Source organism: Misgurnus anguillicaudatus, chromosome 19, assembly GCF_027580225.2.
Source record: "Misgurnus anguillicaudatus chromosome 19, ASM2758022v2, whole genome shotgun sequence".
Taxonomy (NCBI): Eukaryota; Metazoa; Chordata; class Actinopteri; order Cypriniformes; family Cobitidae; genus Misgurnus; species Misgurnus anguillicaudatus.
Genome location: NC_073355.2, coordinates 29,783,625 through 29,802,494, shown reverse-complemented (window position 1 = coordinate 29,802,494; position 18,870 = coordinate 29,783,625). Strand labels below are relative to the sequence as shown.

At 37.7% G+C, this 18,870-nt stretch overlaps 3 protein-coding genes across 7 annotated transcripts; 1 reads left to right on the top strand and 2 right to left on the bottom strand.

The window, feature by feature from the left end:
• Positions 1 to 36: 36 nt before the first annotated feature.
• mapk3 (mitogen-activated protein kinase 3) lies at positions 37 to 9,520 on the bottom strand. The gene is made up of 9 exons (XM_055194211.2): positions 9,043 to 9,520; positions 6,932 to 7,114; positions 6,427 to 6,616; positions 5,945 to 6,061; positions 5,753 to 5,867; positions 4,772 to 4,903; positions 4,251 to 4,360; positions 3,967 to 4,095; positions 37 to 2,541 (listed from the first exon to the last, which is right to left on the bottom strand). The coding sequence occupies exons 1-8, from the start codon at positions 9,252 to 9,254 to the stop codon at positions 3,976 to 3,978; spliced, it is 1,179 nt and encodes a 392-aa protein (XP_055050186.1). The 5' UTR covers positions 9,255 to 9,520; the 3' UTR covers positions 37 to 2,541; positions 3,967 to 3,975.
• Positions 9,521 to 10,142: 622 nt separating this feature from the next.
• nudt9 (nudix (nucleoside diphosphate linked moiety X)-type motif 9) lies at positions 10,143 to 13,703 on the top strand. Of its 3 annotated transcripts, none has more exons than XM_073857393.1 (8): positions 10,143 to 10,304; positions 10,591 to 10,821; positions 11,753 to 11,842; positions 11,953 to 12,039; positions 12,206 to 12,317; positions 12,746 to 12,892; positions 12,964 to 13,048; positions 13,137 to 13,703. In XM_073857393.1, exons 1-8 carry the CDS (start codon positions 10,213 to 10,215, stop codon positions 13,280 to 13,282), a joined length of 990 nt encoding a protein of 329 aa, XP_073713494.1. In that variant the 5' UTR covers positions 10,143 to 10,212; the 3' UTR covers positions 13,283 to 13,703. The 3 variants fall into 3 exon arrangements, with proteins under 3 accessions (XP_073713494.1, XP_055050188.2, XP_073713495.1); XM_055194213.2 differs by having other exon boundaries at positions 10,145 to 10,304; positions 10,588 to 10,821; XM_073857394.1 differs by having other exon boundaries at positions 10,161 to 10,304; positions 10,633 to 10,821.
• An 840-nt stretch (positions 13,704 to 14,543) lies between these two features.
• ppp4ca (protein phosphatase 4, catalytic subunit a) lies at positions 14,544 to 18,523 on the bottom strand. Of its 3 annotated transcripts, XR_008641756.2 has the most exons (10): positions 18,367 to 18,523; positions 17,720 to 18,005; positions 17,516 to 17,567; positions 17,380 to 17,430; positions 17,028 to 17,129; positions 16,699 to 16,872; positions 16,466 to 16,592; positions 16,188 to 16,377; positions 15,738 to 16,021; positions 14,544 to 15,062 (listed from the first exon to the last, which is right to left on the bottom strand). XR_008641756.2 is itself a non-coding variant. In XM_055194215.2 (9 exons), the coding sequence occupies exons 2-9, from the start codon at positions 17,827 to 17,829 to the stop codon at positions 15,892 to 15,894; spliced, it is 936 nt and encodes a 311-aa protein (XP_055050190.1). In that variant the 5' UTR covers positions 17,830 to 18,005; positions 18,367 to 18,523; the 3' UTR covers positions 15,643 to 15,891. The 3 variants fall into 3 exon arrangements, 2 of the variants coding, with proteins under 2 accessions (XP_055050190.1, XP_055050191.1); XM_055194215.2 differs by lacking the exon at positions 14,544 to 15,062 and having other exon boundaries at positions 15,643 to 16,021; XM_055194216.2 differs by lacking the exons at positions 14,544 to 15,062; positions 18,367 to 18,523 and adding an exon at positions 18,224 to 18,362 and having other exon boundaries at positions 15,643 to 16,021.
• Positions 18,524 to 18,870: the final 347 nt, after the last annotated feature.

The following is an 18,870-nucleotide window of genomic DNA, read 5'->3' as shown; positions in this document are numbered from 1 at the left end:
TTAAAAAATAAAAAGAAATCACCACACATCACACACTTACAGTATCAGGAATTTTATTTAATATATGTATATAATTCTGTTTTTGTTAATTGTTTAATTTATTATACCCATAAGCATATACATAAACTATAACCATCCATAGCTCATTTGTCTTGACAATCTACTCAATATTGTTTAATCATTTAAAATAATTCCTTACAAGATTCAGGGAAAATAGACTTAAGAAAGAATGAACAGCCAATTATTTTTCACACCCAAAGCGAAATATGAAAAAAAATGCAAAATATACTTTAAAAAGGACAATAGTTTTAAATCCCTTTTTAGTTTTTAAAATAAAAAAAGAAACTCACCAATATAACACCAGCAATAATCATAATAACAGCCATAAAAAGGACATAATGATAGTTGCCTCCTTTGTAGGCTTTTTAAATCATATACTGTATGCGTGCAGGTTTATACGTGAAAAATACATCCGTAAATGTTTCGAGTGCATATCAGTTAAATGTACGCGCGTGTGTGTGTAAAAGTGTATTTCTGTGAAAGACTGCTGACAGTCCCCATGGTCCCATTCATAATAAGCATATCATTGCCACTGACAATACAGCAATATATAAATAACCTTATCCTTGGTAATGAAACGTTTCCCTCAGTTCACAGAATGGGATGGATCTCCCCTCCTTATGAGGAAGCAGCTTCTGGTTGGAAAAGACAGACTCAGACATGGGACACAACCATCATTGCCTGTTACACTTCACCCTAGCGGGTGTGAAACGAAGAAAACAAAGATAAAGCTGAAATCGTAGAAAGAAATTGAAATCAAGAAAACTAAAAGGTTAGCAATAATTGCACAAAAAAGAACAACGTTTGGTCATAAGACACAAAGTGCAGGTGCACTGATTGAGAAATGTCACAAAATGGAGGTGCGAGAGCGCTCTCACGAGGTGAACCTGCTCTGCTGCTGTTGGGTCTTGCCTCAATTGGGTTTTACTCATTTATGCAAATCAGACCCTGTATTGATGTGAAAGAGCAAGTCTTTCCGCCGTTTCATACTTTCCTAATCCAAGATTGGCCAAAAACACTGATTTCTTACAGAAAAACAGGATGACTTTACGTATTCAAAACAGAATCGAGGCAAAAGTAGCAAGTCAGATTTTACCTGTAATGCAATGCATGCAGAGTCAGCCAATCAGAGACTAGATAAACACAAGGTTAGCCAATCGCAAGCGAGAGAGGCATGAGGTCAGCAAGCCCTGTGGAAAAGCCCTTTGAAAAGTTCTGACATCACAGGGAGGGAATGAGGAAAAAATGTGCTATGGCTCTGAAAGCGTTAAACTTGGCTATGATTCCACAATCAATCCAGAACAATTACACAAATAGGCTAAAGAAAGAACAGTCTCGACGTATGTAGCATAAGGGACCGATATTTGCACTAGGTAACAAAGCTAGAATGCGGGGAACTATGTGTGATTTATAAAAAAGGAATCATGGCAACAGTAGCCATGGAACATGGTAACCAATGACAACTATTGTTATCCACAAAGAAATCTTTATCAACCCCCCAAAAGGGAAAAGAATGCACGATGAAGGTCTGCACACCTCCATGAAATCAACAGGATGAACAAATACGAGAAGATCAATAGAGAGGAAGCCGGCATTAAAAATGATACTGATGGCTTAATTTTCCAAAAACATTGGCAAGAAAGTGTCAGTTTGCCACAGTAGAACATGATATTTTACAGCAGATAACCGGGATATTATACTGTGTTTTGCTCGCTTTCCTTTTATCTTGCCTTTTTATCATAAGGAGTCAAAACAAGACCTCTTTCTCTCAATAGAAAAAATAAAAATAAAAGTCCAAGCTCTTTAAACGTAACATCACGTCTTTGAATGAATAATAATAATAAAAAAAACACTAGTAATGAACAGTATAGCTTCAAAAGATATTCAAATATAAATTTCCAACATTACAAAACACGATTTGTAACCGATCGTAACATTCAAATTACAGTGTACAAACAGATCTCCAACTTACAATACTCCAATGAAACTCAGAATCACTTATATACACACATACCAGTCCAGTGCCCATCGTAAAGATTTTCTTTCTTTCTTTCTTTCTCTCTGTTGGATTAAAAAACACCCAGGAACACAGACCAGTATAGAGACACCCTCTAGAGAGACATAAAGAGAAAGAGACCGATAGAAACAGAGACAAAGAAAGAAAGAACGAAGGAGAAGCAGGGTACTGATAGAAAGGATGCAATTGTTTCAGAGAGCAGGAGCTGTGTGCAGTATGCAATGACAATAGTGAGTCTGACAGCCCCCATTAATGGCGTTATGATAAGAGGTTATATGCCCGAACTAGCGCACAGCTTCCCAGCGACAGAGATGTACAGGTGAAAGAAAGCTGAAAGTTTTACATGTATTTTTTCCTCTTTTTTATCTTGACTTTTTTATGTATATATGTATGTATATGTCTTCGCAGGTTGTCTGGAGTTATCTTTATCGGACTCCGCTCTGCTTGCTCAATCCATGTGACGGCTGAAAGAAAGATTCAGTGATGAACATCAGCGGAAAATCAGAAATTGCCAATTTCTCAAATCAGTTCAACTAATAACGACCACACTTTTGGATTTTTTTGAATCGTAAAAAAATTACAACAAATAATAATAATCATGCAAGTTTTAGTCTGTTAAAAAAGCAAAAGAACCCAAATGCTATTTTGAATACATAAATGTGAATGCTGTTTTCTAGAGATGCACCGATGTATCGGCCTATAATAGCAAATTTTTCAAGTCCAGAAAGACAGAATGCTAATGCTAATTTTAGGATTTCACTACATCTTAATTTGAAACTTAGTTTAAAGCAAAACTATCGGTATTGATAGATGTCATTTTAAGTAGAGATGCACTAATATATCATCCAATAATGGGTATCGGTTGATAAAAGCAATCGGCTGATAGTTTAAAAAGAGTCCATAATCATGGCCGTTATATCCTACCAATCAAAAGACAACAGGAAAATGCAATAAATTTGAGCTCTGTGTATAGAAAATGTAAAGAAACATCACTAGTTTAATGTTCAATATTAATGGTGATTATTTAAATTAATAACATTCAGAAAAATTTGATCTTTAGAAATTAGTGTTTAAGAACCGCCAATTAACAAAGACAGTAAAATTATAATTTTAGGATTTCACTACATCTTAATTTGAAACTAAGTTTAAAGCAAAACTATCGGTATTGATAGATGTCATTTTAAGAAGAGATGCACTAATATATCGTCCAATAATCGGTATTAGTCGAAAAAAGCAACCGGACGATAGTTTAAAAAAAAAGTCGATAGTCATGGCCGATATATTCTGTCAATCAAAAGACAACAGGAAAACGCAATGAATTTGAGCTCTGTGTATAGAAAATGTAAAGAAACATCACTAGTTTAATGTTCAATATTAATGATGATTATATTAATTTATAACATTCCGAAAAATTTTATCTTTAGAACTTAGTCAATGCAAGCTAATATAACCACCAAACTAGAGATATCGCCATTTGTATCTGCAGATATCAGTCTGGATAATCGGCTATCAGTGGAAAAATGTAAAGGTGGAGTGCATGATCTCTGAAAGCCAATGTTGATATTTTAAATCACCTAAACAAACACCCCCCTACCCCAATAGAATCTGGACCTTATTTTGATAGACCCGCCCCACACATAGGCAACCCAGGAAATGATGATGATTAGTAGACACGCCCCTTACTGCTGGTTGGCTACAAGTGTGTTTTGGTACTCAGCCCGACTCCCTTTTCCAAAGTGTTTTTCAAAAATCATGCACCCCGCCTTTAATATCAGTGCATCTCTAAGTAATTGAACATAGGCACAGAAATTTTGTATCCATGCATTTCTACTATTTTCTCACATATCCTTTTGCCTTTTACACTATTCACTGCTGCATGTTTTTCCTACCTGTCCCTCTCAGGATCCCTGGTAGTTGGCCTGGAAACGTGCAGTCTCCTCAAAGATGAGCTCCTTGAGCCTCTCTTTAGGAAGGTCGTCCAGCTCCATTTTGAAGTTGAAGGGTTCCTCAGCCACCGGCTACATTTGCAAACAATATTAAACGCTGTTAGGCTAAATGAACAGCTATGGCATTGTATAAATGACAGATGGGTGGGGGTGTGAGACAGACACGAAGGCAGAAGTCCACCGAATGAGACCGATAGGAAAAAAGAGAGAGAGAGAGTGAGAGATACCTCATCAGTGGGGTCATAGTACTGCTCCAGGTAGGGGTGGGCCAGTGCTTCTTCCACGGTTATACGTTTGATGGGGTTAAAGGTTAACATGCGGTCCAACAAATCAAGAGCTGAAAAAGCACACATACAAAAATGTCAAACTCTCATGCTGAATCTAAAACGACAACAAGCTTATTCAGCAGTACAGGCATTGAGCCTTTAAAATCATGCACTAGACAAAATGAACTAAACCCAAATCCATAAGCACGGAATAGGAGCAGTAGACCATATGGCCATAAGTGAAGTTTAATAAGACAATGTAGTAGTAATTTCATTTTCCTCTGGCTTCATGTTTCATTTCAACATACTCGCACAATGCAGCCAGACCATCAAAGACCATTTGTTCACACCCACATTTGTTCAGTACACCCACGTGCCCGCATGTGTGCGCACTCTTGAGACGGCTCCTGTCAGACCTTACTTACACACTCTGCATATCATTTCAACTCTGTAACACTTAACATCCTAAGGTGTCCGTTTACCTTTGTTGTCTGCTTTGGGGAAGAGCTTGTTCCATGGGATCTTCGGTTTCTGGGGTAAAGACTGGAGGTAGTTCCTGGCCTTCATGTTGATGATGCAATTCAGATCATCTTGAGAAGGAGAGCCCAAAATGCCTGGCCGATTGTGAAGGAGGAACAGAATAAAGTTAAGTGTGCACATGCCCAGATGGATCATAAATATATCCCGTTTCCTTTATATGAGACAATTACAGCCCAACAGTACTCATATTCTCATTATTTATTTACAAAAACGGATGGAGAATATCGTACACATATCAATGAGAATAATGGGACCCGCATGCACACCGTCAGCAATCTTCTATGTTTTTTTTGGCAAAATATGAGCTACACAATTCTTGACATTACGCATTCTCTGACAAGCGTGTTAAAAGTATACAAAGTGACATTATTTCTGAACCAAAGCTGATGATATTCAAGGCTGGCAGCTGATAATAGTGTAGATTTTTTGTGTTTTCTCTCTTTACTGATATACAGTGTGTCGTAATACAGGACATTTCGGTGTCTATCTTTTGCTGGACTACTCTCATTTAAGTCGATTAAACCTAGACCATGGCTAAAACAACCATGTCATTGTTAAAGCTACAAATTGAGAAAATTCTGATGAGCCATTTCTAACCAAATCAGTTCTTACGCATTTAGAATGAGGTGTAAAAATGACAAAGATGCGATGTTTGATATTGTCTGCACATAATCTTATATTGTTGGCAATGCAGCAACAATGGCAAACAGATCCAGCCAATCACAGAGCAGATAGTAGGGGGGCTGGCAGAACATGGAAATACTTTTTTATCTGCTTATATGTTTTCGCTATTGGTCAGGTTGCCTCTTAGCCAAGTGTCTTATACATTTGCATAGTTTTAATTGTTGTTCAATATAAGCAGAGCAGACATCTTAATAGCTTGACAATTGTGTTGTTAGGGCACATCTGAGCTATATTCTCACCCAATATGTGGTTGAGCTGGTCCAGATAGTGCTTCCCTGGAAAGATGGGTCTATTTGACAACATCTCGGCCAGGATGCAACCCACAGACCAAATATCAATGGACTTGGTGTAACCCTGCAAGACAAAGAGACACGATTTAAAACACCTTCAGGTGATTTTTCAATGGTAAAGACATGCAAGTATGGACATACCTTGGAGTTGAGCATGATCTCAGGAGCACGGTACCAGCGAGTGGCCACATACTCTGTGAGAAACCCAGTGTGGTCATGCTCAGGGTCAGCTATCCGCGCCAGCCCGAAGTCACAGATCTACGAATGATGAAGAATTTATTTTACAAAGACACACACGCGCACACAATATTCATAATTTCTATATTTAGTCAGTTGAACTAACTTCCCTTTTCTATCAATATAATACTATTATCAGTCAAAATACTATATAAGACAGGGCGAGTAGATTAGTGCAGCTTTATGAGGTTTGTATTGCAACATCTCAGTCTTACAAAACCCACTCATGAAAATAGCATCTGTTTATTGTTTTTATTGCAAGTTAGGGTTGTTATAAGCTGTATGGTTTTCCAAATTTCGCATCTTATTGCAAGGTTTGGATAGTGCTTGCGTATCACGTGTCTCTTCAGATATATTTCAGAGGAAAATCAGGCAGTGATTCTGACCTTGAGGTCACAGGTGGTGTTGATGAGAAGGTTTGAGGGCTTTAGGTCTCTGTGCAGCACATTGGCAGAGTGAATGTATTTCAGCCCTCGTAAGATCTGGTACAAAAAGTAGCAGATGTGGTCGTTGCTGAGTTGCTGTGTCTTCAGCAATTTGTAAAGGTCGGTCTCCATCAGGTCCTGTACGATATAGCTGAAACGCAGTTAAAGAACTCCAACACATACAGAATGAATATATTTAGGTAGAAATGCGATAACATAAGAAAATTTGCTTTAACATCAAATCACATTGGCCACCTGCCTATGGTGTCCCCCTGCCTTCGGCCCATAGGATAATAGGTATACAAATGGAAAAATACCTAGCTATATCTACTTGACCGATAATCAGAATTGTTATCGTCCCTCTGAGTACATGAAATCAGTATTATATTGCCAACCCTACATTCTATTGCTTCAAAGCACAACAATGATGTATGCAATAATTCAACCCGGTGTGGTTTAAGGATAGACATCCCTCATATAGTCAATGCGCCGTGCTCTCAGGATGTCATTGATGCCGATGATGTTTTCATGACGGAACCGCAGCAGGATTTTGATCTCTCTCAGGGTGCGCTGGCAGTAGGTCTGGTGTTCAAATGGACTGATCTTCTTAATAGCCACTCGGGTCTTATTCACATGATCAAAAGCTGAGCTGCAGGCAGCAAGAAGAGAAATGACAGGAAAGAGTTTAAGATTGAGCTTATGTGCAAATACAACTAAGAATAGTGGTGTGTAGAATTTTAAAGACAAATAAATAAATGAAAGATGTTACTAAAAAGAGGATGACTGTGCTTTTCTATGGCTGCACCTGCCTTTAAAGGTGCAGTGTGTACATTTTAGCAGCATCTAGTGGTGAGGTTGCGAATTGCAACCAACGGCTCAGTCCACTGCTCACCCCTTGCTTTTGAAACACATAGAGAAGCTACAGTAGCCTAGACCCGAAAAACATGTCATCGTTGGAGACAACTTAGTAAAAAAGTTTGTCCGTTAAGGGCTTCTGTAAAAACATGGTGTCACAAAATGGCGACTTCCCCGTAAGGGGACCCTCTATGTGTGTAGATAAAAACATCTCATTCTAAGGTAATAAAAGCATAACGAATCATTTAAAAATGTCTTTATACACCCCTGATAAAATAGTTTTGTATATTATTTTGCATTTCTGTCAAGAGATCCTTGTAAAAATTACACATTGCACCTTTGAAGTTCACCCAAAAATGTATATTCTCTCATAAATTTACTCACTCTCATGTTGTTATAGATCTGATCTTAAGGAACACAAAAGAAGAGATTTTGATAAATGATGAGAAGCACACAGCTGGTGGAAACTATTGACTTCCATAGTAGGAAAAACAAATCCTATACAATTTAATAGAAACCATCAACTCTGTGCTTCCCAAATTTTATCAAAATATCTTCATCTTCTATCACAATATTTCCATAGTATTTGTTTTTCCTACTATGGAAGTAAATGGTTTCCATTAGCTGTGTGATTATTATCATTTATCAAAATTTCTTATTTTGTGTTGATTAAAAACAATACATTCATACAGGTCTAGAATCACATGAGGATGAGTAAATTAAAACAGAATTTTAATTTTTGGTTGAACTATCATTTAAGTGATCAAAGATAACAATAAAAAAATAGGACTGCATATTAAAATAAGAATTATTAATAAAAATACATGATTTACTTTCGGATTCGACATATAATTTAATTATACAGCCTTTGATTTCCCTAACCAAACAAATCCACACAAGGCCTGCGTATTTATATTACTGGGGGGATTGTTTACATCCTACAGCAAAACTTGACAGTCATTATGTAGATGGATGACAGACAGATTGCACAGTATATACTATGACCACCATTATTTAAACAGTAGTCTTCACATCTCATTAGCAATTAGCATGATACATTAAGGTGAGCATGTGTTATACACCATTTTGCCATTCTGCTTCATCTATATTTGGCCGCATCGTAACCACGCCTGTTTTACGAGCACAGAGTGAGATGTCAAGATTGCTAGCGGTGAAGCTACATAGCATGCAGTTTCAGCCTACAAACTCAACAAACACAAGCACACTGCAGAAATCACGAGTGACATTTAACATCAAACGAGCTGATCTCTCTGAACTAAACGTACAGATCGTCATGGCAGTGGTTTTAAGTGAACCGCAACCTAAACGACACTGTTGTTGGGCAACCTAAAATTATAAAAAAATACTCTCTAGGCAGACAGTACACTAGGTTTTGAGACGTAGTCCGTGGTGGAGAAATGGGATTTAATCCAATGTATTAACGTTACTCGCAATCTATTTCCAGCCCTGAGATGCAGGGATATGCGAGAAGGAAACTTGTTGAACAGTGCAAATTATTCAGTTGCTTTTTCAAACTTATCAATGCTATTATATTTTCCATTCTGTGTGACAAAACGCAAAATAATAAAGCCTTTCAGACAATCAACACCCTTTTTCCTTTCCAACGAAAAACTGATCATTTAACAGTCCACTAAATCTCGCCCTAATTCAACAGCATCTCCACCAAAGTGTGCGATTGCAAAATGTGCGATTTCCGCTTACCAGACCATCCCGTAGGCCCCCTCCCCGATGTACTGGAGATCGGTGTAGCGGGGACCAACGTCAAAAATTTGTCCCTTCACCGATTCCAGGCCAGGTTTGGATCCCGCGCCTCCGTTCGCTCCTACGGGCGCGACGGCTCCTCCGGCTCCAGCGGCGCTGCTGTTCGAGCCCGCGGCTCCAGTCGCTACCGCGCTGCTGCCCGATTCCGCCATCGTTTCTGTCCTCAGATCAGTCGCCTTTGCACAGTTTTTTTTGTGGGAGGGGGGCTTGTATTGTCTTCAGATCAACGATAAGTTTATTGAATAGCAAAGCCTGCTGTTATACGTTGCTCTTTCCTGACAATCACAGAGGAGTCAATCAAGGCCCCCCTTTGGTAGGATGCGAGCGAGTGCGGAACGAGCGTGCATGTAAACGGATAGCGAGCGCGAACGCGCATTTCTCCCGTACAACATTCAAGGACGGGAGCGCGCGCATGCAGGCGCATTCACGAAGCAATAGAAAAACGTTCGGGTGGGTGTGCGGAATGCCTCCCACGGTTTTGGTTAGCAGGCCCTCTAGCGTGATTTACAGTTTGTTGTTGAGAGAGAACAGCCGAACAGCGTATGTCAAAGTGCCAGATGAATACACAAACTCGGCAAATTTTCTATCATTTGAAGATGTAGGGCTAAAAACAGTTTTAAGCACAGTAAAATGATACGTTCAAATATACATAATGATTTATTATTTTCTTTATAGGGACACACACGTAATATTACAGGTCTAAATGATATTATCACACATCTATAGTCATATTATGGGTTATTATATTATAGATATTTTTAAAACGTCTACACTAGTTTTAACCGCTTCTAACTAATTGTATTTATAAAATATTTTATACTATTACAATTTCAACTTTTAACCATTTTAAATTCAGTTCAGTTTTAAATTCAGTTCATTCGGCGCGGCAAGAATCGACAAGCTGATGACGTCAAAGTACCGCGAGAATGATGCGAGAAATCATATGGAAAACTCTAATTTCGACTCACTCTCGCGGTACTTTGACGTCATTTGTTTGTCAGTTCCTGCGGCACTGCTACAGCAAGTCGCGTATATTGCGTCACTAAAAAGGCGGGGCAGATATCACTCATTTCCTGGTTACTGCAGCTCTCCACTGTTTATTGATTTGTAATGAAATCAGTTTCCCGAAACTGGTTTGCATCAGTACATATAGCGCTTAGTATATTTGGGCTTCCGTACCCTGTTGTCACAAACGGAATTTGGTAAGTACTACAATTAAATTACATCCTAAAGCTTTTTGATGATGAATATCACACGAGTGATATATCGTGATTGGCAGGTGTTTATTCGATATATGGCTTCTTCATAATAATATACACGGCTTTTGTACTTTATCTTGTAGAGATTTCACTTTTTCTATGTTTCTCTGTGAATGAATTGATAGAGATTCTGTATTCACCGTTGTGGAAGATTTCTTCATTTATATTGGAAATAAATTACATTGACTATGCGATTCTCACTTTAAGTTGTTGCGCTTCTTTTCAGCAGGAAAAACTCAAATAGTTACATTCCTAGTCTGTGTACATATAGATCTGTATACATGCCTCCTGTCATGCACATAAAGGCTCGTTCCTCAGTATACCCTGGCTCACAAACAAGCCGTTTTCCTGTCCCTGATGACAAGGTAGATTGGGAGACAGACTGGCCCCAGTATAGCCCTGTTAACTACACCGCTCCTGCTGTGTTGAAAAAACCTGTTTGGGCTGACCCAGAGATTGGGTGAGTAAATAACAATGCATGTGTAATGTAAAGAATGATAAATATTGTTATAAGCAAATGTTGTTATGCACAAGACTGCATTGCACTTTTTTCTTTCATTTAATTTCTTTGGCTTTAATTCACACATAAGAGATTTCTCATGTTAAAGGAACACCCCCACATTTTGGGAATTTGGCTTGTTCGCCGTGTCCCCCAGAGTCGGATGGGTCCATGCATACCTTTCTCATCTCTGAAGCGGCCTTCGCTAGCTTAGCTTAGCACAAGGACCGGAAGTAAATGGCCCCAGCCAGCACACCGCTCCCAAAAAGCGACAAAACAACGCAAACATTTACCTATTTAGGTGTTGTAATTTGTATAGTCACAGTGTGTACAAATAACAAGGTCATATGAGACACAGTGATCTTTTAACAGTATACATACTGGGAACTATATTCTCAGAAGGCGTAGCACTGCTAATTGGGCGAGTGATTTGCTCACAGCACCCGAGAAGCCCCTGGTGAGGGGCAGAGAGATGTGCAAATCACTCCGCCCAAGTAGCAGTGCTTCACCTTCTGAGAACATAGTTCCCAGTATATACTGTTAAAAGATGGCTGTGTCTCATATGACCTTGTTATTTGTACACGGTGTGACTACACAAATCACAACACCCAAACAGGAAAATGTTGGTGCCATTTTGTCACTTATTGGGAGCAGTATGCTAGCTGGAGCCATTTACTTCCAGTCTTTGTGCTAAGCTAAGCTAGCGGGGGTTGCGTCAGACAGAGTTACAGCAAGCACGGAGATGAGAAAGGTATGTATGGACTTATCTAACTTTGGGGGATACAGTGAATAGGCTAGGTTCCCAAAATGTGGGCGTGTTCCTTTAATGATTCACTTGAAAGAAAATGGATTATTAAGATTAATTCAATTAAACTATTTCCCCTTCCTTTAGTGAATTTTCTCCAAAATTCAATACTTTGGATGGATCTGTGGACAGAACAAGCCATGAGGGCCCATATCGTATACAGAATGGCAAACCGCTGTAAGTCAGATATTAAAATTAGATCATACCATGTGTTTGAACATGTGCTGTATAACAGTTAATAGGCTCAGTTTCCTCGCTTATTTTTTTTCTTTTGAAATCACCCTTAGTAATCCCCATGGAAGAACTGGACTAGTAGGGCGAGGATTATTGGGAAGGTGGGGTCCTAACCATGCTGCCGACCCAATTGTTACTAGGTATTAAATGCTTGACACTAAAGCTGTTCAGTATCTTTCTCTTGTGACCTATTACCGTAATTTCACATATTTCGTGATGTGCAGTCATGCATACTAGAAATTTAACCTGCAATGTGAGTAAAACGCTTTCAGCTTCATGTAACCTCTTTCATGTGGTTTCCAACAGATGGAAGAGAGACTCAGCTGGACAGCTTGTCTACCACACTACCTCTAAACTTCCCGTTCTGCAGTTTGTGTCCATTAAGCGGATAGATTGTGGAGAATGGGCCATCCCAGGGGTCAGTGTATAACTACATTTCTTGCATTGTATACAAAATCTTAAAGGGATACTCCAGCCAAATATCAAAATTACCCCATGATTTACTCACCCTCAAGCAATCCGAGATACATGTTTCCATTATCTTTCAGATAAGCACATTTGGAGTTATTTTAGTAAATGTCCTTGCTCTTCCGAGCCCTTCACAGAAGTAATCCACACGGCTCCAAACAGGTCTTTTGTGGGTAGTTGATACTATTTTGTAAGAAAAATATCTTGATGATGGACATATGTATCTCGGATTGCTTGAGGGTGAGTAAATCATGGGGTATTTTGATATTTGGCTGGAGTGTACCTTTAACAGGGATAATGTCAATCAATAAATTATGAATAAGAAAGGTTCATTTGAGTACAATGTATTGATTTTCATCTCTGTTACTGTCTGTTCAGGGTATGGTGGACCCTGGAGAGCGCGTTTCTCAAGCATTGCAGCGTGAATTTTCAGAAGAGGCACTGAACTCTTTGGAGGCATCTCCAAGTGAAAAGGAAAAAATCCAAAAGCGGATTACAGAGCTATTTAACTCTGATGGTCTTCAGGTAAGAAGACTTTTGAGATAAATAAGGAAAGACAGTAAAACAGTATCATGATCCTGTGTGTTTTTGTATAGGTATTTAAAGGTTATGTAGATGATCCAAGAAACACAGATAACTCTTGGATGGAGACAGTTGCAGTCAACTTTCATGATGAATCGGGTAACTATCAAAAACAGTAATGAAAGTGTGATATTAAGTTAGTAAAGTATGTCATTCTTACTTGGATTATTCAATTATCTTCACCCAGGCAATAGTGTAAGTGAGCTGCCATTGCAAGCAGGAGATGATGCAGGTCAAGTGAGTTGGATCGACATTGACTCCTCCCTGACCCTTTATGCAAGTCACATACAATTTTTGGAGACAGTTGCCAAGGAAAGAAAGGCCAACTGGTAACAGGAAATGTTTTAAGAGTGGCTTTTTTTGTCAATAAGCATAATAGGGAACCTTATTTATTTTACAAAACGCAATATGAAAATTTGCAGCATAAATACACAATAAATTAAATCTAAAAAAAGTCTTCATAGCGGGTCCTTGTCCGAGCATACTGTTTGTTAATGTAACAACACTGGCCAAACATGCATTCCAATAGAACAAAGGCCATTTATCTAAACTGTTTTCAAGTATGAATGAAGGCATACTGATAACTTGAGGGTATTTATGTTTAAGGAAGTATATACTGTCATTAAAGGAATATAACTTGAAGTGTTTATATATTTAACTGACCAGAACACTACTAACTGTGTAAAAACTTGCTCAGCATATGTATGGTTCTCTCTATACTTACTAATCAAAATAATAAACCCACTTAAACACATTGTGTTTATTGTTTTGTGCTTTGCCTGTTGTGCCATATTTTAAAGCAGCACTATGTAACATGTGGTCCAGTGCAGTGGTTCTAACGTTTTTAGGGTGTGGCCCACCTTGTGTAGGGTGCATTCCTTCATGGCCCCCCTAAAAGAGAAATTATGGCATAAAATATTCTAATACTTAAAATTTGAATGAAACAAAACATTATGGGGTGGTTTCCCGGTCACGGACTATCTTAAACCAGGATTAGACCATAGTTTAATTAGGAAATATAACTAGTTTTAACAAACATGCCTTACTAAAAACATTACTTGTGTGCATTTTGAGGCAAAACAAAGGGCACTGATGTATTTTAAGATGTCAGTGCAAGTTGTTTTATGTTTGGACATCTCTTATATTTATTTTAGTTTAGGACTAGTCTAATCCCTGTCCGGGAAACCGCCCGTAAGTTACACAATGTAGTGTTGTTGGTTAGTAGTCTTATTTTTCTGAGCTGTAATTACACAGCATTTATGATAAATTCATGTATTTTATAAATGTCATAAAAATGGGGACCCCCGGCATCATCTCGCTGCCCCCATTTTGATAACCACTGTTTAGATTCTAGATTACCTAGATAAAATAGCTATGCTTAATAGTTGTAATAATAATAATCTGTACTATTGCCTCTCTTGCAATCAAAGTAAAATCAATTATTATAATCTTATAGAATAGATTGAGAGACATTATCCACAGGGTCACAAATTTTAATGTTATGAACTTGGTTGAGATCAAGTAAGGAGCTTTGTTTTGACCAACAAAATAACATTTACAACATATCAAACTGTAAAGAAAAAATGTCAGTCAGTGCAGTGTTACTGTACTTTTTATTTAGTTTGTTTTAGACTAACTGTATAACTTTGTTTGACCTCAGGCAGGAGGTAACAGTTTTTTTCACCACCTTCCATTTTTTTCGAAGGAACAAAGTGGCATTCACCACTTTTGCCTTCAGCCTGACTGGTGAGGTATCGATGTTGTGTCGAGACGCATGTCTACACAGTCTCAAAACATCTTGTACGTCAATTGTGGCATCGTCTTCTTCAGATGAAGTGGACCCCTCTGCTGTTCCCTTTTTGCTTTGTGCACAAGCTCGGTCAAACATCCCTTGCACAAAATATTCAACCCTGGCATATGTTTTAAAAACATCTGTTTGACTGGAGGCCTCTGTGTACTGTGGGACATTTGGGAGACCTTGATAAATGCCCTCTTGAATATCAATGCCAACAGTCCTGTAATAAACCGTAAAGCCTGGCTCTTGTTTTACCAGTTTAAACCTTTCATTGCCTACCACTACATCAGCTTTCATTTGCATATTCTGAGCTGCCATCTGAAAAAAGTAAAATACAGATTTAGAGACAATATTCATCTATAATATCAAATATAATACTTTTACACTTAATTCATGATTTAGTCGCTTGGGTTTGAAGTAAAAAGGATGAATAATATTTATATTACTGTACGTATTTATTAAACACAGTGGCTGGCTGTCAATCTTAGTTTAAACTAAATATTGAAAGTGTCACTAATGAAGTCTCCTTTTTAAATGAGTACAAAGACCTTTAACAGTTATTTTCCTTAACACTGCTTTCCTCCACAGGCCGCTAAATTTTTACAGGGGACTGTGACATCTTTAATAACATGAACATATAAAATAAATGAACTTTATCAAAACAAATCTCTTATATTATTCTATTATGGCCAAGTTATAATCTATTATGGCTAAGTTATAAAAAGCATGTGCTTTGTTCAAAGTAAACCCCTGTCCTTTTGTACTCACTTTGCATAAAACGACCGCAGTTAATCTGCAAGTAAACTTTTGAAGCCGCACACTGGCTGATAGGCTGGCAGTATGATGTAATCACAGATTCTACAGTGATGTAACAATAGAAGCCTTTTGTAGGCAAATATATAAACCCAATCATTTTATTGTTTTTGTTGGAAAAAATATCACAGTTCAAAAATACAAAACTATCACATAATTAGGGACAGTCTGAATACTTACATTTTACAAGAAAAGCTATTGGGTGGAAGGAATGTGAAAGCAAATGAAAAACAGGCAGTAAATGCTACAACCGGGCTATTGACAGAAGCACTGAATGTTGTGAAGATAAAATTTAGTTTAAAAAAAATTAAAACTAATTTCTGAGGGCAAAAGGTCAAAGAAAGTAGTCTGCCACTGGTTTCTTTGAGGGGAGACCTCTGGTTTCCTGAGGAGCAGCTTCAAATATGATAAACTCCTTCTGGAGATGTTCATCAAGTTCCAAAATGGCTGCCACATTACCACACCTAAAAAATAATAATAAGGACAAATGTAAGGAAAAAATAGAAAATGGGTTGGAAGACATTACTTTCTGTACAAACAATTTAGTAATTATGCATTAAAAAAAGCATATTCCCATCTTAATAATAATTTGTATGCACAAAAGTTGCAGGACCCCCCATCAAAACATACCTATAACAGTAATTGGGAGCGGACCACACTGTCAACACAGTCTCATTAAAATGCCACTTGTAGCCCTCCATTACCAGCTGATGAGCTCTGCAGATCATGCTGATATCATTTGCTGCATTAAACTGTGCCACCACATCACTACCAAACAGATATCCAGCTCCCCTTGGACTCACACCCCACCCTGTGGTTTCTGAAAGACAAGACAAAAATCTTCAATTTACAGAACAACATTTCAACACACATATTATATATAAATACTTAATAAAAGGGTCTCTCACCCTCTGGGTCAGACCATAGAAGGTCGCACATAGGTCCATCGTGTGGTACTTCTTGTTTTCGGTCGATGGTCCTGATCTGGTCCAAAGTTTGAATGGATGGAGAAAGGCCACCATGCACACAAAATACCTGGGAGTAAAAATAAGGTACTGTAAGCACTTCCAAAACCAGGCACTCATTAATAAAAGAGAAATTAATATATAGCAGAAATATACTAAAATGCAAAAAGGCACACCTTGCCGTCAACAATGGCAGAGAGAGACAGGTAGTCAAAGATCTCCGTGCAGTACCTCCATACAGTAACAGAGCCATATTTTCGAAGGCATTCATCATAAAAGCCGTAGACTTGCGTGATTTGCCTTGACTCATGATTCCCTCTTATTAGTGTTATCCGATCAGGGTATCGCACCTGAAGGTATAAATATAAAAGACTAAGAATAAGGGGAGACTACAAGGAATTTAACAGCCATATAAACATCCAGAACATTTAGAAGTAAGCAAAATTAACTTCTCTATTTCTCCAAAAGCTGTAGCCATAAACACAAAATAAATATAATACTGCACCTTTAATGCTAGAAGTAACAGAAAAGTCTCCACACTGTAAAACCCTCTGTCCACAAAGTCTCCCATGAAGAGGTAGTTTGTTTCTGGGACTTCACCTCCCACCTGCAGACAAATGATGATGATCAAGGGTTACAGTGTAATGCAATCTGACTTTTAAAATGTTAGTCTTTCTTGATTAATCCATGTTCCCCATTGGGGAGGCCATTATGCTAACAGTGCAAAGGTTGTGAGTTCATTACTCAAGAAACAAACATAGTGATGAAGAAAATGTATACCTTAAATGCACTGCAAGTCGCTTTGGATAAAGCATTTACCAAATGCATGAATGTAAAACTTTACAAGTCATACTTGCCCTAAAAAGCTCTTTTAGATCGTAAAACTGCCCGTGTATATCACCGCATACCTGCAAAAACGAAAATGTGTGTTGGTTTTATAATGATACAACCCTATGTGACACAGCATGAAATTAAGTGAATAGACACACTTACTGTGACTGGGGAATCTACTCTTTGAACATTACTTTCTTCTACTAGGATCTCCCTATCATGGAAGGCAAAGAAACAGAATATAAGCTACTATGACGCATATGGGTTATGCATACTTATTGTGTAGATATAAACCAATAAAATATCCATGATGGTATAGATGCTATAAGAAACAAGTGTTATCTTATATAGTAAGTGTTGCATTACCTTGCTTTGGCACATAATGCCTTGACTTCATTTTCCTTTATAAGTTCACAGCGTCTGAGTTGCTCGATTTGTCTGTCCAAGTCAATGACGTCCCCCATGATGACACACATGCATACACTCACAAAATACTTCTAAATGTGAGGTTGATACACACTCTCACATGCACGTTTTTAGTCTCACAGAGACCACACACACTCACACTCCCTGAAAATTAAGAGGCTACGAGGTCGTGGACATGCTTAAACACACCGAGATGGTTCCCAAAAATATCTAGACGAACAGAGAACTGCAAAAGAGGGGAAGAAAGGTTAAAGTATCATAACAGACACATATCACGATGATCTGTGATCATAAACGTAACAAAATAAAAGTACATGATGAGTGCTTCAGGAAGTAAAAAAAAAATATATATAACGTGCATTTTAAACTCGAACTACATATACAGGTAAGTATAACACGAATTAATTGCAAAAATTAACATAGTATTATTATACAGTGACTTACAAAAGCGTACAGACAAAGCGGTTAGCGCAGTGCTAACTTTATCATGCTGCACTACGTTTGCTTGAGTATTTTACTGAGAGTGAGTTTAAATTCAGTATAAGATTTTATATGTAGAAATATATATGTTAATGCATAAAAGATACCTTGGACTTTGAGCATCAGCTGTTTCTTTTGTAGATTGCAAGTTGAAAAGCGCCGTGCAGCGAGTGTGAACTCAGACACATCCAGCTGATCGCTGATAGCAAGCGTTCCTTCTTTCTTCAAAATAAAGGTTCTGATCGATCACCGTCTGCATAATACCAAATTACATTTCTGGTGAATTATAAACAAATAAAATATATATTTCTAACTTTAAAATGCCAGTCAATTTAACAACATTTCTTACGACATGTGAGTTTTGGTGAAAAGAAAAGTTTTAAATCAAAAGATATTGCGGATTATATTATATTTTAAGTAAAGTGAAAGCATCTATATTATTTTATTTTATATTAATTATATTATATTATTTTTATTCGATTTAATTATTTGAAAAGAGATAATAAAAGTACAAAAGTACAATTCATGCAGATGAAAAAAATTAAAACACGTAAAACCGTTTTGTTTTTGTAAAAATCTTCACCCAAATGAAAGTTACTATTTTGAAATGT

Excerpts from the sequence above, each read along its gene's own strand:
- mapk3 (XM_055194211.2), bottom strand. The coding sequence starts at position 9,254 with ATGGCGGAATCGGGCAGCAGCGCGGTAGCGACTGGAGCCGCGGGCTCG. Across the intron at positions 4,904-5,752 it reads CCAGCTCAACCACATATTGG|GCATTTTGGGCTCTCCTTCT; the intron begins GTGAGAATATAG and ends ACAATCGGCCAG. Across the intron at positions 4,096-4,250 it reads ACTATGACCCCACTGATGAG|CCGGTGGCTGAGGAACCCTT; the intron begins GTATCTCTCACT and ends TTGCAAATGTAG.
- nudt9 (XM_055194213.2), top strand. The coding sequence starts at position 10,213 with ATGAAATCAGTTTCCCGAAACTGGTTTGCATCAGTACATATAGCGCTT. Across the intron at positions 10,822-11,752 it reads TGGGCTGACCCAGAGATTGG|TGAATTTTCTCCAAAATTCA; the intron begins GTGAGTAAATAA and ends CCCTTCCTTTAG. Across the intron at positions 13,049-13,136 it reads CAACTTTCATGATGAATCGG|GCAATAGTGTAAGTGAGCTG; the intron begins GTAACTATCAAA and ends ATCTTCACCCAG.
- ppp4ca (XM_055194215.2), bottom strand. The coding sequence starts at position 17,829 with ATGTGTGTCATCATGGGGGACGTCATTGACTTGGACAGACAAATCGAG. Across the intron at positions 17,431-17,515 it reads GAGTAGATTCCCCAGTCACA|GTATGCGGTGATATACACGG; the intron begins GTAAGTGTGTCT and ends TCGTTTTTGCAG. Across the intron at positions 16,378-16,465 it reads TCTATGGTCTGACCCAGAGG|AAACCACAGGGTGGGGTGTG; the intron begins GTGAGAGACCCT and ends CTTGTCTTTCAG.